Here is a 25,911-nt window from a genome sequence, read left to right as displayed (position 1 = left end):
AGAAGTGCTATTTGCTGAAACATTCTTTTTAACGTATCTCTCCCCTCCCCATCCCTTTTTTTTTTTCCTTTTAAAACCGCTGCCAGCCGCCAGGGCGCCTTTGGAAAACTGCCCCGGCTGCTCAAAGTCAGGGCCTCACAACCGGCGTCAGGCGGTGGGGGCTGCCAGGAGCAACCATCCCAGAGTCTCTGGGCACCAACCCAGCAAGCTCCCGGCACCACTGCTGCCAGCAGCCACAGGACGCTGGCTCGCCGGCCCTTTTCCTTCCCGCAGCTGCACCAGGGACCCGAGGCTGTTGTCTCCAGGAGGCCTACTGGCCAGATGTGCACACAGTTCATTTTCTCCCTGGAGGGTCTCTGCCATAGCGATGCCAAAATTTAACATAAGCCTGATTTTCATCCTGCATGACCTTTTCTTGGCAATACCCACTTTAAATGGTTCGACTGACAGTGGCCGTAGCAGAATCACCGCTGTTCTGGTATGGCCGAACATTTCCCATCTTCCTATCTTTCTGCCTTTGGTTGGTTGATGCCCTAGATGGATTTCTCTTCCCCCACGCTAACTTGGCTTTGTAGTTCCTTTTGGTTCCTCTTGAGAGTCCGGTTTGAACAGGGCCACTGTGTATGACCGTGCGAAGGACGAGCCTGGTGGGACTTGTACTGCTGGGGATGTTCGTGTTCTTTGGGGTACAGACTGCATAGCTACATGTGGAGGCCCTGAGTCTGGAAGCAAGAGGGGAGAGGAGGGAGAGAGGAAGGACAGCTGCATTCTTACTGTCTAATTCTTACTCTCATGAGAGCAGAGACCTGGTGTGTATATTTATTTCTGGATCTCTAGCACCCCAGGCAGCCCCTCATACAGTATTTGCTGAATGAATGATTTAATACTGAAGGCCAGGAACAGTGCCAGGGATACAGTGAGGAAAAATATTGACCAGACTCCTGTCCTCATGGAATCTTCTAGTGGGAAGCTAGTCCGTAATCCTGTAAACAACAAATAAACTAGAGAATTTCAGATAGTGACAAGTGAAGGAACGGTTGGGGTAATGTGGGAGACTGTGGGGTACTCCTTTGGTGAGGATGCCCAGAGAAGGCCCCTTTGAGGAGCGACATTTGCACTGAGTCTTGAATGGTGAGAAGTGTATTGTAAATGCAAAGTCTCAGGGTTTTAGAAAGGGAAGGAAGCCTGATATGTGGCTTGGGGGATTTGAGCCAGAAGAGGAAGGTAGGAGGTGGGCGTGAAGTATAGGACAGGGGCTAGATTGTGCAGAGCTGTGGGGAAAGTCTGGGTTTATTCTCAGTGCAATTAGTATTTTGAAATGCCTGTGGTTCCCTTAGTCCGTTTATCCTCTGAAATGTAGTTACCTACAGAAATTCCCAGATTCTACCCCATTTGTGACCTTATATCTGGTTCAGGTGAAGTAATGAAGCAGCACATTTTAATCCCTATTTTTCTCTTTTTATTGCTACTGGCAAGTGAGGACGTGGAAGGGGAAGGAGGACAGGTATTCCCAGTAGGAAGTTGGACAGTGAGTGCAGGGAACAGCATGGAATAGGGAGACACAGAGGAAAGAAGCTAATTATTGAATGTATTAAGCCTTGTACTTGATGCTTTACTCGTATTATTTCATTTAATCCTCATAACAGCCTGTGGTAGACAGAATGATGCTCCTTCCCTCCCCATTCCCTGGCATGTCTGTGTGTGCCAGTCCCTGGAACATGTGAACATATTGCATTATGTGGCAGAAGGGACTTTGCACGTACAATTAAGTTAAGGATCTTGTGATGGGGAGATTATCCGGCATTATCCAGGTGAGTCCTATCTAATCACAGGGCCTTTATAAGAAGGAGGTAAGACAGTCAAAGTGAAAAGAGAGAAGGCCACATGATGATGGAAGCCGAGGGAGGAAGGGCATTGTCATGGGACATTTTTTTAATACACCTGCCAAGAAATGAGGAAGCTACCCTCCAAGATGAAAGAGGCAAAGCAACCGATTCTCCCTTAGAACCTTGAGAAGGAACCAGCTTTGCCTTTCCTTCATTTTAGCCCAGTGAGACTGACTCTGGACTTGGGAGCTCCACACCTATAAGAGAATATATTTGTGTTGTGTTAAGGCACTAAGTTTGTAGTAATTTGTTATGGTAGCAAGGGGAAACTAGTCCCCAGCCTCACGGTGGAGGTGTCACTAGACTCGTTCACAGAAGGGAGGGTAAGATTCAGGGAGGATGCACAGTTAGACTGGAGCTGAGGTGTTTATTTTTTTTTTAATTTTTTAATGTTTATTTTTAGTTTTGAGAGAGAGAGACAGAGCGTGAGTGGAGGAGGGGCAGAGAAAGAGGGAGACGCAGAATCTGAAGCAGACTCCGGGGTCTGACCCCGACACAGGGCTCAAACTGAAGAACTGCAAGACCATGACCTCAGCTGAAATTGGACGCTTAACCGACTGAGCCCCCCAGGCGCCCCTGGAGCTGGGTTTTAATTTCAGTTTGTCTGACTACAGATTCACATTTTTTCTGCTTCATTGGGCTGCTTTCAGAAGTGAGTGAGTGAGTGAGTGAATGAGTACATGTATGTGTGTGCAAGGAACTCCTTGGGGCTAGTAGGGAACCAAATGTGTGACTTAAGGGTGCTGGGAAGAAGGACTTGGGGTCTATGGGCAGGAAACGGCTCTCATGGTAGCCATCTGGCTGACATGAGTCCAGTGGGCCCAGTACAACTCGACCTCTCCTCCCAAGGCCTACAGTCAGCACCTTTTCTGGCTATGTGCCTGGAGGACTTCATTTCAGGCAGGTGAGGAAGAGGGGAAGAGTCCAGATTGTCCTGCTTGGGGGAAGAGATGTTTGTGGTGGGTTGCAATGGAACTCTGAAAGCATTTTTTCATGGAAACATTGCCACAGGGTTGTATGCCCTTTGAATGGAGAGTACTCTATTTAAAGTTTATTATAAGTGGAATAAACTTGTGGGTTACCATGAGCACATAAATACTGGTTTTAATAGTATTTCTATAGGGAAATATATTCTTAATCTCCCAAAAGTGAATTGTAAGGGAACTTTTGGAATGCAAAATTTTATTTGGGGACAGCCAAGAATCTGGTTTTTGCCTGGAATGTTTGTAGTTAGAAGTATTAACGTATTCTGGACGTGACATCCAAAAAGTTTTCTGGGCCCTTTCATTGTATTAGAATGTGCTTAGGTTAAATGTTGTTGATATTACTTGAGCTAAGTGGATTGTGATAGGAATGAGAGAATTTTTTTTTTTTCAATGCAAAAATTTGGATTGTGTGGGGAATGTTTATCTTAGTGTCTCCTTGGCTCCTTTAGCTTATTGTAGCTCATTTCTTTGTGGTGAGGTTGCCTCACGGCTCTCGACTTTAAGCTCGATTATTAGGCACTAACCTGTCATTCCATTTGCCAGTCTGTTTTCAGTTTCCCTCCATGACTCTCTCGAGTAATTTCCCTGGATTTCTTTTTAGTTAAGGTTCTTTAAGTTTCTATACTTCTCATTTGTGGTCAGTAATTGGAATGAGGAGGTTGAAAAAAAGATGTCGCTATAGGGATATTTTGCATTGTATGAGGTTTTTTGGCTTCATAATTCTAATAATAATAAAAGATTATATGGTTTCCTAGACAGTTTTCCTACTATACCTATTTTCTGTAGGATTTGACCTAAGAAACATGCTCTGTATCAGTGTGTGTATACATCAGTGAAGACTTTTATGGTAAAATTGAATATCAATTAGGATTAGATTTTTAAGTTTGCAGATAGAAAGTCATGTGCATCAAAATTGCCCTTAAAAATTCTTAAATATGCTCATAAAGTAGAACACACACAGTTTTATATGTAAGTTTTATTTGGAAATCCTTATTTGAGACCAGCTGAGTTAGTCCTTAGGAAGAAACAAAAGGAAAGTCTGCATGTAGATGTTCAAAAGTGATTAAAGAAGACAGTTTTCAGTGATACAAACAGACTTTATTTAACGCTTTAGGAAGTGAACAGTCTTCACTGGGAGACTTGGAAAAATGGGTGAAAGGCAGAAAATTTTAATGGGATAAAGAATAACAAGGAAGAAAGATAGGAAATGTCTGATTGGCCAAGGCCACACAGTCAACCCTGTTTGGGGTAAGAGGGAACCAGGAAGTAAGCATAGCACCCAGGGTTGGCCTGGCTTCTGGAGACTGGCTGACTGGGTCTAGTGGATTTCTGGTCGAGCAGAGATTTATTGGCACACAAAAGTTATCTAAGGTTCTGTTTGCTAACATGGCAGGAGCATCTCCATCTTCCAGTCTAGAAATGTATTTAGGGGCGCCTGGGTGGCTCAGTCAGTTAAGGGTGCGACTACAGCTCAGGTCATGATCTCACGGTCTGTGGGTTCGAGCCCCGCTTTGGGCTCTGTGCTGACAGCTCAGAGCCTGGAGCTTGTTTCAGATTCTGTGTCTCCCTCTCTCTCTGCCCCTTTCCCACTCCCGCTCTGTCTCCCTCTGTCTCAAAAATAAATAAACATTAAAAGAAAAATTTAGAAATGTATTTAAACATGCTGTTAATAACTTTAAAATCTCTAGGAGTAAATGGGGAAGAGATGGAGAATTGAATGTTCCTGTTGCTTGCAGGGAGTTATTCTGTTTTTTGCTTTTTGTTTTTTGTTTTTTGTTTTTTTAATGATGAATGTTCAGGGGTGCCTGAGTGGCTCAGTCAGTTAAGTGTCCGACTTCGGCTCAGGTTGTGATCTCATGGTTCGTGCGTTTGAGCCCTACATCGGGCTCTGTGCTGACAGTTCGGAGCCTGGAGCCTCCTGTGGGTTCTGTGTCTCTCTCTCTCTCTGCCTCTCCTCCGCTCGTGCTCTGTCTCTGTCTCTCTCTCAAGATTAAATATACATTAAAAAAATTTATGATGAACGTTTATGTCTCTGATATATATTGATCACTTGTACGAATTAAATGAGATAACTTATGTGAAAACTTCTAACAGGGAAGCAGTAGGTGTTTAACAAACATTTGCTGGATTTGAATCTACATGTCACAGGTAGTATTACGGCCTGCTGATCAGATTGTTCCTTTGTTTTGGCCTGTCGTGCAAAATTAGATTTTTCGATGACAAAATAGGAGATAGCAATTATTCTTTCTTTTCTGGGTGTTCTTAGGATGAATTGAGTGATGTTATTGATATTAAGGATCCAGATTTCACTCCTGCACCTGAACGAAGGCAGAAACGCCTGGATGCTGAGCTGGCCAAGTTTGATCCTGATCATTATCTGTGAGTATTGAGTTTTTTGAGCGTTTAATTGACCTGACGTTGATTTGAAAATTTTTGGAGTGCCTTTTTAACTATGCTAGGCCTGTGGTTTTGGGATTCTTGAAATTAGTGATGGCTCAGAACCTTAATTGACTTTTGAATTAACCTACAAAGTGTTAAGCCTCTGTGATCTTTCTAAGATATCATTCCAGCATCGGAGAACTCTTAATGTACTTCTTTAAGTTTTTCCTTGCCAGGCTTAAAAGTAGAACACTGCATTCGTGAGAATATTTATAGTTCTTCTCAGTAGACTTTTTGTTGTAATTAATGGTCTATGTAAATGAAAAGATGTTTCAGTTTTTTTTTTAAGAATTTGAATCTACATTTACTACATTTCTTGGCTGATCCAGGGTTTTACCAACACTTCATCTCCGAGCACCTGTAATTGAAGATCTGAGTCTAATTAACAAATAATTGTTCATTGCAGTAGGGTATAAATAAGATCTAATTTTAAGTTTTGTTGTATTTCCCATCTGCCTTAATTGTGTCTTTTGCCATAATGTGTCACTTGCAGGCTTGTATTTGCCTAACAAACTTACCTAGTTGATGCATAGGTAAATAATCACTTGAGCATTGTGATGTCTCTCATTGGCCACAAAAGCAGTACTTCTTCCAAGTAAGGGATTGTCACCTGGCTTCTGTGGATACTCAGTTCTCTTAGGATGTGAGTCCTAGGTTGATGTAGGCCTCAATTATTATTCTTCCCAAGCTCTGGGCCAACAATTTCTAAACCGTTATACATGCAGCTGTAATCATCGTATTCCCTTATATTTGTATAGTGCTTTCAGCTTATCAAGTGCTCTCAAGTGATTATTTAAATCCGTTTTCACAACAGTTGGGTAAAGAAGGTTAAGGGACTTGCCCAAGGTCATACCACTACTAAGTGGCTCCGTCAGGACTTGAAAAGAGTCTTTCCATTTGTCATTTTGTATTTCCTTTTCATGTACACTATTTCAGTTTAACTGCTGTTACTCTTGTGATTAACATTCTATCTCCTGTGACACAGTGGGAGACTAATTGGAATGGCAGAAATATATCTTGTGATGTGCAAATGCATTGAGTGATGTGTAGTGATAAATGGTCAGAACTGTTCAACATCCTAGGGGGAACTGGGTAAGAGCAGGGTATGTTATATTTTGGAGGACATCTGAGAGATTCAGCTCCATTTATATTGCCATTTCTAATTACCTTTATCTCTCCAATTGTGGCTTTAAAGGTCCACTGAAGAGTAATTTGAAGAAACCTATTTAAAATCATGCTGAATATTTAAAGTGGGAAATTTCATTGTCAGCAAATTTCTCGGGCCAGCATGAAAACAGAATGAGCTTTACAAGAGTAAAATTTCAAGTGGGAGGGAGCTTAATTAGAAGAACTGCCTATCTCTTCTCTTCTAAAACTGGAAGAATAACGACATGGCCTGAGAGAATTAGGAAATTGGAATTTATAGTTAGCAGTGTGATATTATATGCAGCCCTTATTTTTCTCCATCTTCTGTGTTTCTTTATCCAGAAGCTCATTTTCTTTAATAGTATGCATGAGCTATTCTTTCCATTATTTAAAGAAGAGTTCTTACACGAGTGGTTTAAATTTAGTCATGGGCAGGTCAGAGAGTGGGAGCTGTGCGGTAAAGGTTCTTTGTGACTCCTCCAGTAACAGTAAGACTTTGGCTAATTGTAGTTTTTGTGTTACTTCTTACCCATTATTTATATTGGCTGACTGACTCACCCAGATGTGTTAATGCTAGTGAAGTCCAAGTAAAATTCTTTTAAATTTTCAATTAAAAAAATTTTTTTTTAGCTCAGTGCTTTTTAAATTGTTCTTAATGGTTAATACAGTGGAGGAAAAGGTTTGCTTCAATTTTTACCTACCATGCAGATAATACATTGCGTGTATCATGTTAGACATTTATGTACGTGAATGTAATGTACATGCATAATACATAATATACGTCATTGTGAAGTATATGAGACTTTCAAGTTGTGTGACTTCTTACTGGTCGTGATGTCTCGTCACGGTGTCTGATATTTTACAGGCTTAAGGAAAACTAATTTTAATTCTATCCTAAGCAGAACACAGTGAGGTAAATTCAGTATATAGAAAAATTCATACCTTTCAAAGGCACATATAAATGACTTAGGATAATAATTATTTTTTAGGTCTTGTGTTGTAAAATCTAGAGGCCATTCTGTGATGTTATTCCTTGCTCTGTGTTTTGCAGCCCAGCAGAATACTGGGCATATAACAGATGATCCATAAACATGCATTGTTTTTGATTGTCTATTTTTTGCTATTTGTAACTCCTTTTGGGCATTATTTTTACACTACAGTTTGTTGAAGGTATCTGGAAACATTCTTTAATAGGCCTTCCTGTTTTGCCTATCATAGCCAAGTTTTCATATTTCTCTTGCCGAGAGTGGTTTTTCTTTCCTTCCCTAGGCATATTGTTTTTTTTAATTGTCAGCATATCTTTTACCTGAACCAATTCATAAATCTGCCTATGTCCTTCTTTGGGAGAAAATAGAAGAATTGAGTTAGCATTCTAAATATCTGTGAGATGAGAAGAGGTACAAAAATGATCCCTAGCATTTGGGGTGCCATTTTAAATTGTAACTTTTCAGTGCTGTAAATTTGTTTAAGAGTTTGATACACTCATGTGGCTTTTGGATTAATTGAGGAATGTCAAGGCTCTGAGTACTAATGATGAGGCTGGGAAGAAGATCACTTGCTTCCAGCATGGCTCTTTATTCAAAATGGCAAGCTTAGGAAAAAGCATTAGAGGAAAATCTCATCGATTTCTTCTTTCACATATGCACTAATTTGTTCAACAAATCCCAGTTTGAATGAACTGCATGCCAGGCAGAGTCACACATACTGAGGATTCGTGTGAATACCACAAGGTCACTGCATTCATGGGGCTTACTTTCTAGTGGGGAAGGAGACAAGATTTGGATTGTGATAAGTGCTCTGAAGAAAAGTCATGTTGTTAAGGGTTTGGAGAGCGACTGGGTATTTGCTGACCTCCTCTGCTGAGTGTCCAAAATTGAACTCATCATTTTTACCTGGAAAGTCTTCCTGCATTTTCTGTTCGGTGGAGTGTACCATTTTTCACCCCAGTCACTCAGGGTAGAAACCTGGGATTTATCTTCGACTCCTTTCTTTCTCCACACTTCTAATCCATCCAGAAGTGGTACCATTTATCTCTTTGCTGTTTCCTTCACTCAGTCTCTTTCTGGTCCTCCTGTATGTCTGGCTTAGTGCAGCAGTCTCATGACTTCGTATTTGGTGTATCCACCTCCAGCCTGGACTCCTGCAAATCCATCAACCATAAAACCACCAGTATCATGTCTTAAGTACTGAAAGTGAACATCTGCTTTAAATCTTCACTGGGTTCTCTATCAATTAAAGTATATAAACTTCTGCCTCCTTAGCATGGTGTAGAAAGTTCTCTGTGATCTGGACTGTGCTTACGTCTGGAGCTTCTCTTTTGCCTGTCCCTGTCTACCCTGTACGCTGCAGCAGTAATGAATTTTAGTTATTTCTCTGCTTGTACCACGCCACTTCTTGCACACTTTGTATTCATGATACTCCTGTGACAGCTGTTTTCTCCCTTGCTCCACCTGACTTGGATAACTTTTATCTTTTAAGACTGGGCTCTGGTGTCACCCCTGGCACACCCCCTCTCAGACTGGCAGAGGAAGCCCTGAGGATCAGATCATCTTGATGTTACAATATTCTCTCTTTGTATCCATTCCCATTTCATCGTGGAGCCCTGAAGGGTCAGGAGTGTCTTACTGATCCTCATCTCCCTGATGCTGCATTTTCATGGGGCACTCGGTAAATGCTCATTGAGTGAATGACATTTAGAAACTTGAAAATAAATTTATTTTGGAAAGTAGAACATTAGTCAACTTCAGATCTTGTTCACAAAACTCTTGAACCATGGACAGTGTAAAGGATAAGCCATTACATTTTCAACTATTGGGACTATATTAGTGAGATTTTACTCAAAAGAGTCATTTAAACATTTTGAAATTTTTAAAGGGAGGGCGTGGAAGTGGTAGATTTTACAAGGTCTTGTTTTGGTTTTTTTTCCCATCACTTCTTCTAGGGAGACCCAGAATCATTTTAGATGGGCTCTTCAACTCTTGACTTAAGTGTCGTCAGCCCTCCAGTACGTGGAGTCCTTTTTTCTCATTCTCCCAAGTTCTCTCTGGGTGATTGTGTGTTCTCCCTTGGCCTCCGTCACTGTCTAAATGCCCACGATTCCATGTGTCTCTCCTGAGCATCAGATTTGTGTGGCTAACTGCCTATTGCACCAGTCTCTGTATGTCCTGCAAGGATGTCTCAAACTCAGCCTGTTCCAAGCGGAAGTCTCCAGCTATTCTGTTTAGTGTCCCTGTGTTCCTGTCTCGTCAGAGGGCACTGTTGTCCACTGAACTGTCTCAGCTGGAATGCTGGATATAGACCTTGACTCCTGGCCCCCTTTATGTCTACATCCTAAGGATTCTAGCCTCTGACTGTAGCTCAGATCCACTTTGCTCCATGTCCGTTGCTACTACCCCCTTCCGGGCCTCCATGATTTCTGTGCTCTGGGGCTTGCTCCTAGACCATATTCCAGACCAGTGAGAGCAGTGGGCCAAAGCACACTGATATGAGACCCATATGTAAAAGGTTTTAAGTGTCTAGTCGTTTTTAGTGACAAATATCCACTAGATTTTTTGGACATGGCTTACAGTGTTGTTGTCACTACAGCGTATTGTTTTCAGCTATCCTCAACTCCCCTTTGCCCCCTTAAACGTGCCTTCTTGTTTCCTGGCCTTTGCTACCTATTCTTGGAGCCAGAATACTCTCTCCCACCTGTCTTAGTCTAGTTAACTGTTAATTGTCATTCAGCTATTGGCTTCAGAGACCTTCCCTGTCATCCCAGTTTGACTTTGCCATAGATGCTCGTACTGTTAGGTCATAGTAGTTACATAGCACTTATATTGTGACTGCTGGGCCCTCCTATGACACTGTAAGTTCCGTAAGGACCCTGACTGCATGTCTCTTATCAGCCGTGTAACCCCAGTGCCCAAAATGGAGTCAGTACTACTGTTGGTTGGCACAGGGCAGAGTCAGTACTTCCTGTTGACTTTTATTAAAGCATTTTAGCTGTTTACTTGTAGTACTTATCTTTTTGAAATATCTGTCATGTACCTGACAAAAATTGATAATTGACAATTACTATTTCAAGATCATTGCTATTCAGTTTTGTCCCATATGTACTTTTATTTCCTGAAGCATAAAAATGGAATGTTTATATTGGTTAATGGCTCGGATTCTGGAGTAAGACTTAATTGGGTCCAGATCCTGGCCACACTTCTTCCTGGTTCTCTGACCTTGGCCACGATGTACAAGTTTTCTGACCCTCAGTTTCCACCCATGTAAAATGGGAGTATTAGTAGTACCCCCTGCCTATGGGGATGGTGTGAAGATTTAAGAAAGTGATGGGTGAAAAGTATTTAGTGCAGTGCTTGGCATGTATGAAGAATTCAGTAAGTTATCTGATTTTCTAATCAGAAATTAACTCAGTTAATAACTCAGTTATCTGAGTTTCTAATTTTAGAAAGATTTCACTATCTCAGTTGAAAGAAAAAATATTTCAGGTCATAAAACTATCAGCTAGAAAATCAACCTGTGAAAACAACCAATTCCTTCAGTTTCTAATTAACTGACATATAAATGAATTTTTCACCATGAGTTCTACTTTTTTGTTGTTCTGTTCCCACGAATACCAGTTTTCAGCCTTGAATGCAAGGTGGTAGAATTTCTGAATAAATGTCCTCCAGGAACCTATTTTGAAGGTAGCAGTTATTTTGCAAGTTAAAACCCAGAAAGTGAAGTACACGCAAATTAATTTTCTCTCCTTTACAAACGTTGCTTTGTTCTTTTCCAATAGTTTTAAGCCAAGGGACTATTAGGACTAGCAGAGCTAAGTAAGAGAAATTGCATCTTGGTAGAAAGTATGAGGGCGCATGCTAATAAATGGTGTGTGTGGGGGGGGGGGTGGGTGGGTGTGCAGTATCTTGTATTTCCTGTTGATTTTTTTTTTTCCTTTGGTAGAATTAAAAGATTCTTTCCTTTATTGTAACCTTACCAGAACAGGTGGTACTTAAAAACCTAGCCCAAGTTCAGTGCTTCAGTCCATTTTGTGTTCAGATTTGCCTCATTCCATGCCAGTGCAGTACGGGGGTGGGCCTTCAAGGGAAGGACTGGTCCTTTCTCCACTTTGTTTCTGAGGAGAGCAGAAATGTCACATATCCCTTTAGTCTGACCCCAGCTTTCGTTTTATGGTGATTAGTGACCACTCAGAAAGTGAACACAGTGCTCATTTCCTTGATCTGTACTTTGAATTAACAATCTCTGTTTCTAATACCAAACATAAGGAGTTAAGATAAAATTAAAAGAAAAATGAAACTCAGCTCAATTCTATGTAACAAGCTCGTTGACTGTTTTCTTTCCAGAGCTGACTTTTTTGAAGATGAGGCTGTTGAACAGATTTTGAAGTATAATCCTTGGTGGACTGACATATATTCAAAAATGATGGCCTCTTTGGGAAAGAGTCAGGAGCAAGAAAATCATGCTGCATTAGGTAAGCAACTCAAAATTAGGCTCATTTGTTTCCCGTCTTCCCTGTTACTAAGCACACAGTTGTAATTCTCTCATGGAGGGAAGATATTCTTTTGGTTTGCTGATTTTGGAAGTGCAGTCTTCACCCCAGACTGGAAAATGCTACTCGATGATTAGACTGGTCTTGGAACAGTCTTTTGAAGTATAGTTGAATCATTGGGATCCTTTTAAAAATTTTTATTTTTTAAGTAAATTTAGGGACATGAACACACAGGACATCTGTAATAGTTGAATAATCTGCTTAAAAGATCTGAACATTCCACTGTAGTAAGGGCATTTGAGTATTAGCAATGGTGGGAAAAGACCTAGTTTTCATTCCCTTTGTCTGTTGATTGAATTGGATATGTCCTCTCCAAGTTTTTCATGATATTACATCTGTATGTTAGAATTATAACAGTTTCAGATAGATCAAGAGTAGAAGGCCCATGTTTTGCGGTATACTGATTTGGCTTTTATTTCTGTATTAAAAAACAGTAATCACTCTTAACAGTTTTAGGGTTTTTTCAGTGCATATACCAACATCTGAATATTAGCTGTAAGAAATTTATAAACAGACTCACACGCACTCTCTTCTTTCTTGACTTTCTCCAGTGTGTAGCACATGTTGTACCTCTTCCATGTCGGGCACTTAGGGTTCTTCCTGAGCTTTTAATAGCTGCCTGGTATTCTGTTGTATATTTTTATCATGATCAATGGACATTTGGGCTATTTATTACTGATGGGACGTTTGGGTTGTTTACAGTTTTTTGCAGTACCTTCTTTGGCCACTCAGTCTGAAGTAGCTGCAAGTCTATTGCCTAACAGTACTTTGATTCTCTGCATAGTAACACGGTCGTCTGTCGTTTGCTGTATTTCTGTTGTCTAGCAGAGTGCCTGTTGTATACTAAGTTCTTGGTAAATATTTATGGAAGAGATAAATATTGTACAAAGTATTTTTGTAGTTCGGTTTTGTTAGAGTTTAGGTGATTTCTACCAGATGGAAAAACTGCTGCTTTAATCTTTTATAATTGACTACTGCAGTAGAGAAACTCATTTATAAATAATGGCTCTTGTTACATTCTTTTCAACAAATCCTTGGTTTTATATTTGATTTGAGTTTAAGAATCTTTCAGTGACCTCCCACATTATATTGACACATTTTCAGGTAGAGGATTGCTAACACAGTTGAGATAGGTAATTGTATATGCCACGTAGGTCTGCTTAAAATGTCTGCTCACTCTGAAATCATCAAGGCTGTCTGCTGGTCTCAATCAGTTTCCCCAAATTTGGTGCAGTGTTTTGATAAGGTGGTGCAGGTGGAAATTGGTGGTTGTGTAGTTAAGTTTTCTGTCCACAAGGGTGAGCTAGTTGCCCTAAAAATCAAGAAAAGGCATTACCTTTCTTTAAATTCGAACTTGCTTCACTTGGATCCTTTGTAGCTTGCTCTAGGTCCTGTTTTCTGTGAGAGCCAGCCTTTGAGTTAGTTCTCTGTGTGTAATTGTAACAGAAGATTAGACTAGTTCTTCCCTTTAACCACTGCCTCTCCTGTCCCTTCATCTTCATTCCACCTGTGACATGTATCCCGACTGGTGCTTAGAGAACAATTGTAGCCTGCTAAGCTAGTATGGTGATTCATTTTAAAAATCACCTTTAAAAATAGCAAGGACTTGTGATCTAAGGTAGAAGAACTTGAGCTCTGTGTTGTTGTACAGAAAGTACTTTTCGTAATGTGCCAAGTAGGGTTAAGGGTGGATATAAGCTAAAGATGGGGTTCGGGCTTTAACACCTTGCTCCATCACAGGCTAGTTGTGTGATCTTGCAACTTGGCAGGGTTGCTGTGGAAATCTTATACCTACCACATAGAGTTGTCTTGATGACTGAATGAGATGATGTACTTGAAATCCCTAGCATGTTGTAAATGTTAGAGGTTATTTTTGTAGACTAACATCAATGGTGGGAGTGCCAGAAATTGAATGACCTCTCTGTGAAATTAAAATTTTTGTACATTTATGAAGCTTTAGGGGGAAGTTTTTTGTTAATGAGATCTTTCTTTCTTTTTTTAAAAAAATGTTTATTTTTTTATTTTTGAGAGAGAGAGAGCACGTGCATGTGAATGGGGGAGGGGCAGAGAGCGAGCCAGAGGGAGAGAGAATCCCAAGCGGGCCCTGTGCTATCAATACAGACCCTGATGGGGGGCTCCATCCCACAAACCATGAGATCATGACTTGAGCCGATACCAAGAGTCAGACATTTAACTGACCGAGCCACCCAGGTGCCCCTGTCTTTCTTTCTTTTTTTCTTGGTCAAGTATTGGAGGTCCCCAGAATTGTGAAAATGTTTTGAAGTGTGTTCACCCAGATGATAATATGGGCAAAAAAAAAAATAAACCAAGAAATAAACTTTCAAGTCCTTAGCCTACTCAAGGAGCATGCTCGTGCTGTATTTTCCCTTCCACTTCCTCTTTGTTCTTTGCCTCCCTGGCCTCCTTCCTTTCTGTGTTACTGCAGTGGGGTGTTGCCAGGCAGATACAGCAGTGCGGGTGAGGGCTCTACCTTTGATTCAGTCTCATCATAAAATAGTAAGCTAGATTGTTTAGAATTCCAGATAAGCCTTAGATGGTGAACTTTGCTCCCTGTCTTTGCCTCAGTTATGATTCCTTTGATTTTATGATTCCTATGATTTTCATTCAAGGCCTGAGTTACAACATGGAGACTTTTATTAATGATCCCAGTCTTCCTCCCCAAAGGCTTGTAAATGGAAGTGTTAAATGCTGTGCTCCTGCTGAGCTCTGGTTTCATGAGGATGGACTTACCACATTTCCCATGTTGTCTCTCCGTGGTTAATCTCAGCCCAAGAATCTTGGCACATGGTTGCATGGTGTGACACCACATAACATTTTTAGTCAATGAACTTCCTAGCGGGGACATCCTGTTTGGCACCAGTGAGTTCTCCAGTGTTTGTAGAGCTAACTGTCAGTGTCAGCTTTGAAAGTTGTAGCGCTGCGGGACTACCCATTTAGGCTAAAGGTTTGAATGCAGCACATTTTCTTCTGGTTCCCTTGATCTGTTTCCAGAAAGTATACAATATAATAGACAGATTTGCATTCCTCCGAGAGGAACCGGATCAGGGATTATTTAATTGTTGCCCCACAGAAGACAGATATTTGGGAGGGGGATTTAGAGAGAAGGGACGATTTCAAAGTAACACAACTAGAGAATGTTCAAAGTGAAGTTAAGAAGGTCACTTTCCATTTTGATGGGAGCCCCTTTGCAGTCTTCACATGTACCGATTGGGGTTTTTTTTTAACATTGGGAGGTGGTCCCGGGCCATTTGCATCATGCGAGTGCACCAGTGTCTTCCCCAAATGAATTGAGCTTTCCGCTGCCTTTGTTTGACTGTAGATTATTTATAGAAGTATAATTAACCGAAATGTTGTGAACTGTATAGCAAGGCTGCTTTGTAGTGTAGCTTAGTCATACAAATGCTTGACAAATGTTACTCATGGTGGCAATCATCCAAGTATTGTTGGCACCGCATCTGTAGTCATTTCCATTGCCGCTGCTTAGTTAGACCTGATTGTGTGCAAACCTCCCCAAGTTCCCCTTTGGGTGATGTGATTTACAGTTCTAATCAAAAAGGCCTTGGGGAGCTCAGACTTTTGGTTTCTCTAGTGATTTCCTACTTTGTTAATATTGTTATTTATCATCTCTGGTTCCTTTGCTTGAATTTCAGAATTTAAATGCATTTGTGTATTATTAATGAGCTATTTAAGCCAAAATGGACTTGAAAACGTTCAGAAAAAGGTGGTGGTGTGTTTTAAGGAAAGGTTGGGGCACCTGGCATCCAAGAATTCGTGAGTACATTCAAGTAGGCTTTTCTTGCATACACGGTCTTGGAAAGTGACTTACGTTATGCAGAAGCCCTTACTTGTGGGTAATGGAACATCAGAACCTATAGTTCCTAGGTCAGTCTTTACAAACGATTAAGTGTATATACAGGTGTGATTACTTGAGAATGAAGGTATAAACATTTAGATGAGTAAATGTATTATTAAATGGTTCTGGGAATGCTTACCTTATGATTTAGAATTATCTGGAAGCAGAAGTCCTTATTAGTCAACTAGGATAAAGGCTTTTCTCAAGTGAGATAATATCATCATGAACACCTGGCACTTTGCTATTAGCTGAAGTAATGAACATCTCAAAACTATACCTATGAGAATACTGTCTCAAACCTTCTTATGAATTACTAGGGGACTAAAATACTTTGTTAGGTATACGTTCTTCATGCAGTGAATATGTGCTTTCTTATATTTTCCTTAAATCAGATTGCTTTAATTGAACTGAGAGCTTCTATTTAAATTAAGGGATCCTCACATTAGCCCTTCAATGAGACATTCTGCACCCAGTTTATCTGTCTTATTAATACTATTTCCAAATCCCAGTCTTTAAAGAATGCTTCACCTGACACCTACCTGCATTAAGTTTAAAAGTATACACATATCTTTATGTTGCTGCCAGCAAATTAAGCAAATGCATTCCCATCGTTGTCATTTATGTAAGCAGCACTTGTGCAAATATATTTCCTGTTTCTTCTCATACTTTTTAAACATAGAATTTCTAACATCATTAAAAAATGGTTACATAAATATATTTCAAGATCTGGTTTTTTGCACTAAGTAAATTTTAATGAGTAGAGGGGTATTGCTTCTAGTAATTTCCAATAACTGCGCTTAAGATTTTTTTCCCCCAGAGGATAGAGTGTAAAATGGCTGGAAGGAAGCCTTTAAACAAAAAGAAGCCATGTTAAAGTTAAGGCTCCTAAGAGAGGACGGAAGTGGGTTTGGGAAACTATGTGAAAAGGGCCCAGCATGTGTGAGGAAATCTCTCTCTTCTGGCCTTGTCCAGTTGTGATGAGCAGAAGGGCAGTTTTTTTGTTTTTTTTTTTTAACGTTTATTTATTTTTGACACAGAGGGAGATAGAGCATGAATGGGGGAGGGGCAGAGAGAGAGGGAGACACAGAATCGGAAGCAGGCTCCAGGCTATGAGCCGTCAGCACAGAGCCCGACGCGGGGCTCGAACTCACGGACCGCGAGATTGTGACCTGAGCCGAAGTCGGACGCTCAACCAACTGAGCCACCCAGGCGCCCCGCAAAAGGGCAGTTTTTGTTGAACAGAGATAGAAGGGATGGGGTAACTGGCTAGTAAGAGAGTGATTTGGGAATACTAAAAAGCAACTTAATTTTTGGGCTCCTAAAAGCATCACGGTCACCTGGTGTCTGTTTTAGTCTTCCTCCCCTCAGGGGCTTCCTGAGTTGGAGCTAGACACATGAGCATGCAGCTAGTGACTGCCCCGTTGACTCCCTTTGCTTTCCTTCTTCGCCCTCAGCGTGGTCCTGTGCCTAAGTCCTGGGTGATGGGAAGTGACGGAAGTGGTGTGTGCCCTGGCCCCGGTCTTTAGAAAGAAGGAGCTTGCCGTCTTAGGCTGCTTGCCCATTGGTTAGGAAATGGTAAAAACCTGGAACAGCTTTCTTAGATGCATAGTTGGAAGTCATATGATGGAGATGCTGATGCCTCACCAGTCCTGGATCATTCACTCAGAATAGTAGTGTGGGAGACAAACTTCTGTTTCAGAGAAGCCACTGTATTTTGGGGTCTCTTGGTTAGCAGTTTAGCCTGTCCTTACCTAAATGTGACAGGCAATTCTAAAACCTGAAGAGAGAGCCTTTTAAAGTTTTGTTTTGTTTTGCTTTGTTTTGAACTACGTTAGTATGAACCACTGGAACTGGAAGCAAAATATTCCTCTTTATTGAGCCTAACTTTTTAAGTGAATTTGAAACTAATGGTCTGATAGGGCATGGAACGAGAATTAAAGATTACTTTGCAAGGTAAAAGGTTGACAACCTTTTTTTTTAGAGGTAGCTTAAAATATCTAGATGCTTAAGTTTCTTTAGAAATTGCTCTAAGGTCTGAGAACAAACTGAGGGCTGATGGGGGGTGGGAGGGAGGGGAGGGTGGTGATGGGTATTGAAGAGGGCATCTTTTGGGATGAGCACTGGGTGTTGTATGGAAACCAATTTGACAATAAATTTCATATATTAAAAAAAAAAGAAATCGCTCTAAGGTAAGTAGCAGGCCATGTTTTACTTACACTAGCTGGGAACTGAGTACACTTATGTTGTTACTTCTTACTCTTTCTGTAAATCTTGCTTTAAGGTAAGATGCATTTTACTTTGTATATATGATAATAACTGATAATGCTCATATTGTTTTAAAAAAAACTTTTTTTAACGTTTATTCATATTTGAGAGACAGAAGGGAATGTGAACTGGGGAGGGGCAGAGAGAGAGGGAGACAGAATCCAAAGCAGGTTCCAGGCTCTGAGCTGTCAGCACAGAGCCTGATGCGTGGCTTGAACTTACTGCCTACAAGACCATCACCTGAGCTGAAATTGGATGCTTAACCTACTGAGCCACCCAGGAGCCCCAGAAAATGCTCATGTTTTAAATGTGAGAAAATAGATCCTTGACGATAGCTTGTCTATATTGTAAACATCAGAGGAAAGTTAGAAAGAACTTCAGCCTTATATACTTGCTTACCTTACCAATGTAGACATAAAGGTTTTTTTTTTTTTTTTTTTTTTTTAACTATTAGCATTCATTAAGTACTTCGCTTTTTTTTAGTCAAGGCAGCCAAATATTGGGTAAGGTGGTTTGTGAAAAGAAATAGCTTTTCTCTGTCCTATCAAAAACTACTGGAAATGGGGGGGGGGGAGAATATTGTATTTACAAGTCACTAAAGCTGAAAATGCTTGGAAGTAATTGTTAGTAAGAAAACAACAGATCTATTTGACAAAGCTAATAGTTCGGTACAGTGGGGAAAAGATGGATTACTGACCAAACTGTGCTGGTGCAATTAACTGTTTACCTGGAATTAACCAGAATCCTTAAACATGAAAAAATTGCTTCCAGATGGATTAAAAACTTAAGATTTTAGAAAGGAAACTGTAAATCTTACAGAAAAGATGAGAGGTTTCATGTACATTTCAGGAGTTGGGGAAACTTATCAGAGACTGTCGATCCAGAATCTGGTTTTGTTTTTTTTTTGTTTTTTTTTTAAAGATGGACGTATTTGGCTACACGCAAAAAAATAGATAAATCAGTGGCAAAGGATCCCATAAACAAAGTCAGTAGAGATACAGTCGATTTGGAGATATGACTAGGGTTCATATCTATAACAGCAAGTTCTTAAAAATTTGATAAGACAAGCCATCCAATAGAAAAAAGTGGGTGAAACACATTGAATGGTTCATTCAGAGGTTGCCAGCAAACCTATAAAATAATGCTTAAAGTTTAGCAGTTAGAAAAATACTAACCGCAGTAAACAGTGGTATATCATTGTATTAGGTTTCTTTTGCTGTGTAACCAATTACCACAAATTAGAAAGAGTTCAAATTTGACTCATTTTCCATGGCTTAGGACTCGAGTTTGCTAGCTGGGTTCTCTGCTCAGGGTCTTATCAGGGTGTACATAAATATGGCCATCTTCTCTTTTCTTTTTTCATATGTGTTGGTAGCTATGTTCTTTTCTGGACCTCAGGGCTCTTTTCCAGGCTCATTTGATGGTTGGCAGAATTCTGTTCTTGTGTCTGTAGAACTAAGGTCCCAGTGCCCTTACTGGCTGTCAGCTGGAGGCTACTCTCACATCTCACAGCCCCCCACACTCTCCTGCCAAACAGCCTTCTAACAACATGGCATCTTATTTCTTCAAAACCAGCGGTGAGTCTCTGGCTCCAGTCTGTTCTTTAAAGCGACATAATCATGACAGTGACTGTCTGATCACCATTGCCATATTCTTTTGTATAGAAGCAAGTCACAGATTCTGCCCACATTCACTGTGTCTCCTCTTAGAATTCTTCATACTACAGTCATTTCCTATCTGTTAAAATGGAAATGAGTAGGAAAAGCTATGATATTTATCGCTGGGTGGGAGGGATGGGTGTAGAAGGAGAACTTGTATCCAGGGCCATTAAAAAGGAGAGTTGTAGCCTTTAAATAAAGTATTCTTAAAAAACAGATGCACTTTTTAACCCAGTGAATTTACTCTCGGGAATCTCTTTTATAGAAATAAAACCTCCCAGTATCCAAGGATGTGTGGTAAGGACATTTATGCAGTCTTACTAGCAGTGGCAGAAAACTGGAAGCATAGTGGATGCCCATCAGTAGGGGGAGTGGTTGGATAGAGCATACCACACCATGGAATATTCTGCGCCTTTACAAAAATTAGCTAAGTACCAGTTGACTTGGAGAGATTTGCCAGAGTTATTCAGTGAGGTAGGCTAGGTGGAAAAAAAGGATCGAATTCTATGGGTGGGGGAGGGAGGATCATATAAATTCCTTTGTATATGTTTATGTGTCTGTATAGCATTACATGATTATAGAGAAAAATATGAAATGATATATACTAGATTTTTAATGTGGGGGAGGCTGTTGTTGAAGATGTAGACAGGGTGAAAGCCAGAGAAGAAAAGACACACTGTTGAAAAGAACCACTGTCTTCCCACAAGTCAAATATGTGTGATGTGGTCCCATTTGTGTGTTATGTAGGTAATACTTTGTGTCTAAAAGATATTAATAGATACTTTGCCCTTAACATTGCCTATTATATGGGAATATTCCTATTCTTTTGTATAGAACTTTCAAAATGGATAATGAATATTTACAGAGTGTTTATTTAGCCATTATGTTTTCTGTTCTCAAACTGTGTTATCTGAATTTTAAAGTCAATAGCTCTGGCATTTAGATGCCTTGAATACAGGACAGTGTAGCAAAAAGAGGGGGCATCCCGGAAGTAAGGAATAAATACTGTTTAGACATTTCTCCTTTATTTAGCTCTACTAGGGTTTGAGCAGATGCACAGCCCTTAATAAAACTGTGAAGCCTAGTTTAAAAGTTCCTTCTATATTCAGAGTTAAATTACTCTTATTTCAGTTTCTATAATCGAAGTTCTAATTTTGACAAATCCTCCGCACTGGGTTTTTTTTTTTGCAAAACTGAATGGAGTGTTTCATTTTTAAATGCATTTTTTTTCTAGTGTCTTTTTCTGAAGAAGAGAAATATCAGCTGCGAAAATTTGTCAATAAATCTTACCTACTGGACAAGAGAGCTCTTCGCCAAGTGTACTACAGTTTGATTGATATCCTTCTGGCATATTGCTATGAAACTCGTGTCACTGAAGGAGAGAAGAATGTAAGTGCACACGTGTCTGTGCATGTTGGCATACGTGAGCAGACTAAATCAACTATAAGGCGTCACTCCTGTGGAGAGTAAGCCCTGTTGGGATGATTTATTTGGGGGATGCTCCTGGCAGAGCTGCACGTGCGTGTTAGTGGTGGGTACCGATGTGAGCACATATTGCTGGCTTGTTCTTTTTTCCTTCTCTCTCTGCGCATCAGTGTCTATCACATGGTGGAGTGGGGCAGTCAAGCTGAGGGTAGAGAAAGGATATCCTGAACGCTCATCTCTTTAGGAGAGGACTTGTTCAAAGAGGGCTGTTTCCATGTGACACTTGACATTGGCAAGAGGTGAACTTTACCATACCCGTTTATATTCTCTGGCCAAGCTGTCCATGAGCAGATGTGAGGTATATCTATTTTACAAAAAAGGGAATCTGAGCATTTTTCTGCGGGTGTCCCTCAATTTATATAGTATGTATGCTTCTGAAAAAATTACATGTAAATTACATTTTGAAAAACCTGAATCCTATCTTTTTTGCTATTTAAAGAAATCTTGTAAAAGTAAAACCTTTTGTAAAGAACATTATTTCTTAAATGGTCTTGTTTTAATAATATAAACATTTTTTGTATCTCTTCTTGATCCACATTTGATTTTATAAATGAAGAGTTTAACGTCTTTCTCACCTATTTCAGTGATCATACATTTAAAAAAGGCTGAAGACTGAAAAAGTCTTTCCAGTCCATGTGCCCCTGCAGCTGTTTATATTTGTACTTGCTCAAGAGTTGTTTTCAAGCTGAGCATATGCTCTCCTTTTTTTTAAAATTATGCAGATAATTCCTATCAGTATAAAAGGAAAATATAGGTATGAAAAAAATGATTAAAATTTCCCATAATCTCAGCCATTAGAAATAGCTACTGTTACAAGGAGATACATCTCTTCATTCAGTCTTTCATTGTGTACGTGTGTTACGTGTATTTAAATTGGGTCACGATGTATATTACTTAATCTGCTTTTCTCACCATCACAGCATTAGCATAGTATTAAGATTAGAATTTGATATGTGCCAAATTTTCTGTTGTTAGGATTCTGAAAATTTCAAAGGTGACTCTTGGGATTTGCATTTGACTCCCAAATGAATATTAATGAGTATGTCACGGGCACACTATAGCTGGAAATGGTTTTTGTTTCCGTTCATCGTTTAAGGATACTGTACTTGGAGAAAATATTTTCTTTTACGAAAAAAGTACTTCACATTATTGCTTAAGGAAATGAGTGAGTGTGTTCAGTCATGCCTGATAAAATTGACCATTTTTGATTCTTTTATTTGCATGTTTGATGCCGCGAAGTCTTGCAACTTCAAGACCTTCTCTAGAATGCACTTACTCTCACAAGCCTTCTCTGAAAGGCCATATTCCGAGCATCTTTTTAAGTGCCACAGTCAGCCCTTCAGCATTATCTTTGAGTCCTTTGGCAGATTACTTACAGAATGTTTGGGTAAGTTAGTTGAGAAGGACAGTAATTGAGCAAACATCACTTTGCTTTAAGTTTTAGTTTCAAAGCCCCTGCTTGTTTGCTCTTATGTTCTGGTACTCTTATCAGTGGAAAAGCTTTACTTTGTGAAATCCCAAGGAAAGTAGGCAGAAACTTGCCTTTGATAGCTTCTGCAAAGCAATTATTTTTCCTCAGCCACAGACGCTTCTTAGTTCTTATGTATGTACTACTGAGACACTGGTTGAGTGAATGGATATATTTACTTTATTTTTGAATGACTTTACCTCGAAAATGACACTGCTCTTTTCTCCAAAACAAATGAAGGTTGAGTCTGCATGGAACATTAGAAAACTGAGTCCCACACTGTGCTGGTTTGAGGTATGATTTTCATTTGCAGTTCTTGCCATTTTGTTTGTTTAGAAAGTTCTTTTTTCTGTCGCCATTAGTTTGTTGTGGGTAATTCAAGCAATTCCTTAACTTTTTTAAAGTGGAAACTTGATTATACAAGTTTTTTCCCCCCATCTTTTTAAATAAAATTCTGATTGCGTTTGTAACTCTTCTAATGAAGCTAGATAGGGTATTGTAGCATTTGGGAGAAGGAGAACAGCGTTTGTAAGTTGGTGAGTATTGGGGCTCAGAGCTCAAAGTTGGGAAGCAAACCTAGGTGATAATTCTACTAGGGGCCATTTCCTGACCATCAAAAGCTGTGCTAATAATAGCCTTTTACATGTATTACCTCTCCTGTTCATTCCAGTCAGTCTGTGAGATAAGTATTACTGCTATGTTACAGATGATGAAGCTTAGATCATAGAGTTTAAATAACTTGTCCAAGGTCCTACAAGTAGTATGGTCAGATCTGATAACTCTTCTAGTATAGTAATCATTGCTTTTATAAATACTTCCCAGTAAATCGTTTTGTAGATCTTATCAAAAATATCAGAGGATGCCATTTTAAAATTTACTGGCTCCGAACAAATTGTTGAATGTAAAAACAGCAGTTAAAAATAGAAGGGCACCTGATGGCTCAGTCAATTGAGTGTCCGACTCTTGATTTCAGTTGAGGTCATGATCTCAAAATTCATGAGATCGAGCCCCACGTCGGGCTCTGCGCTGTCAGCGTGCTCCTCCTCACTCACACACACGCTTTCTTTCCAAAAGAAAGAAACATTTAAAAAAGTTTTTAGGGGTGCCTGTCTGGCTCAGTTGGTAGAGCATGTGACTCTTGAACTTGGGGGGCTGGCATGTAAAATAATAAAAGCTAGCATGTAAAAAAGAAAAAAAGTGTCATTTTACACAACTAACAGTTGCATCATCAATTAAGTCAATTAGTTTTTTGCTTTTCCAGTTTAGGCCCCCTGAGTGGCTCAGTCAGTTGAACATTGGCTCAGGTCTTGATCTCGCTGTTTGTGGGTTCTAGCCCCAAGTTGGGCTTTGTCCTGACAGTGTGGAGCCCACTTGAGATTCTCTGTCTCCCTTTCTTTCTCTGTTGTTTCCTGCTCTCTCTCAAAAATAAACATTAAAAAAAAATCCTAGATACAGTACATTGTAAGTTATAAAATCAAGGTTGTTTCATGGCATCACTTTTTTTACAGTTTATTTGTTTTGAGAGAGAAAAAGCATGGGTGCATGGGGCGGGGTGGTGGGGACGGGCAGAGAGAAGAGAGGGAACATCCCAAGGAGGATCCATTCTGTCAGATCCTGACAACGACATGGGGCTCAATCTCACGAACCAAAAGATCATGAGCTGAGCCAAACACTCAACTGACTGAGCCACCCAGGCGCCCTTCATGGCATCACTTTGTTTAAATAATAGATAAGATGGGAACAGGAACTGAAACATTCAGCTTTGTTAGAGAATTTTGCTACTCCAGAGAGTGTTCCATGAACTAATGGCTTGACCAGCATCTCAGCTGGGAGCTTGTTAGAGAATCTCAGTCCAGACCCACTGAAGCAGAACCTGTAGCAAGATCCCCAGGGATTCGTATCCATGTTAAAGATGGAGGAGCACTGCTCCCTAGACTTCATTTGAGTTCTACTTATTGCCGTGATCAGCATATAATGGAGAAACTGGATTTGGTAATAATGGCATCGATTACTGATGTTGAAAACAAAGTAGTCAGTAACTGCAGAGTTTCATAGTTCTTTTATTAAAATCTACATGAATAAATTCACCTATATATGATTTCATTTTGAAATTTTTATTGATTTTGAGATAACTTAGAATTGCCAGAGCTATTGAGAGCTATGTGAAATTTTTATTAGTTTTTGGTAGAATTTTTTAAAAGTTTATAGTTCTTTTTAGGTATAAACTGTTCTTTGTGAGATACTCAATATTCTTAATCAGATCTCTCATTTGTTAAGGATTAATATACATGGAAATTTTTCTGCTCCCTTAGTTTTACTTTTATATTTTAAGTTTTATATATGGGTTACATTTTTCATACAGTTTTAATCAAAATCCAATTAAAAAACAATTTTGTGCAAAATTGCCTTCGTCTAGTGTTTTCAGTAAGTTGAATTGCTGATGGTTTCAGTTTGATACTATTCAAGATAAAATACTTTTTTCAAGAAAGCACTTTTCTCTTTGATAAGTGAAAGCAAATTACTGAAATAAATACCATGTTTTTCTCATGCCCTAAACACTAAAAAAGAAGAAAAAGAAAAAGTAGAAGAGGGAGACTGTGAACACACTTCACTAAAGAGTTCTCCATCTTTCATCTACACCATCTTGAGTGGTCCTAAAGGACAAAAACATGAAACATATATCATTTAACAGTGTCTTTTATGTGCATCTGTATTTTGTTAGTACCATGTGTTTTAGATTCATATTTGTAATTCTTAAAGGACTTTTTGAAACTTTCCTGCTGCATATGTGATTTTTAAGGAGCATTTGTGATACCTTGATGAAGTATGAGAAATTACAAGGACTGCAATTAAATATTTTATTGTAAGGTGTACAAAAAGAATCTCATTTCATGGTTTTATATTTCTCTCTTGCATGGCTTTGTGATGATCCGAACTTATAGTTTTTAATTGAGAGTAGTTTCATATTTCGTTGTGTCCTTTTATTTATGTAATATGGAAATGATTACTTATTTAAACTATACTTCACAGACTTGGACTAATGTTCATGAAATCCTGGTGTCTTTTGGAAGAAGAGTTTTATGCTACCCACTTTATCGCCACTTCAAGCTGGTGATGAAAGCTTACAGAGACACTATAAAGATCTTGCAACTAGGTAAGATA

At 39.6% G+C, this 25,911-nt stretch overlaps 1 protein-coding gene across 3 annotated transcripts in view; it reads left to right on the top strand.

Annotated features, from left to right (window-relative positions):
• Positions 1-25,911, top strand: part of SHQ1 (SHQ1, H/ACA ribonucleoprotein assembly factor) — a 100,781-nt gene that overhangs the window by 12,326 nt on the left and 62,544 nt on the right. For all 3 annotated transcript variants that reach the window (XM_042929984.1, XM_042929987.1, XM_042929985.1), the window contains 5 exons: positions 5,139-5,251; positions 11,794-11,921; positions 21,031-21,185; positions 22,990-23,043; positions 25,780-25,903. In XM_042929984.1, the coding sequence (XP_042785918.1) occupies positions 5,139-5,251; positions 11,794-11,921; positions 21,031-21,185; positions 22,990-23,043; positions 25,780-25,903 (574 nt within the window). The remainder of the gene's footprint in view (positions 1-5,138; positions 5,252-11,793; positions 11,922-21,030; positions 21,186-22,989; positions 23,044-25,779; positions 25,904-25,911) is intronic.

Source organism: Panthera leo, chromosome A2 (assembly GCF_018350215.1).
Source record: "Panthera leo isolate Ple1 chromosome A2, P.leo_Ple1_pat1.1, whole genome shotgun sequence".
Lineage (NCBI taxonomy): Eukaryota > Metazoa > Chordata > Mammalia > Carnivora > Felidae > Panthera > Panthera leo.
This window is presented reverse-complemented; position numbering and strand designations above follow the sequence as displayed.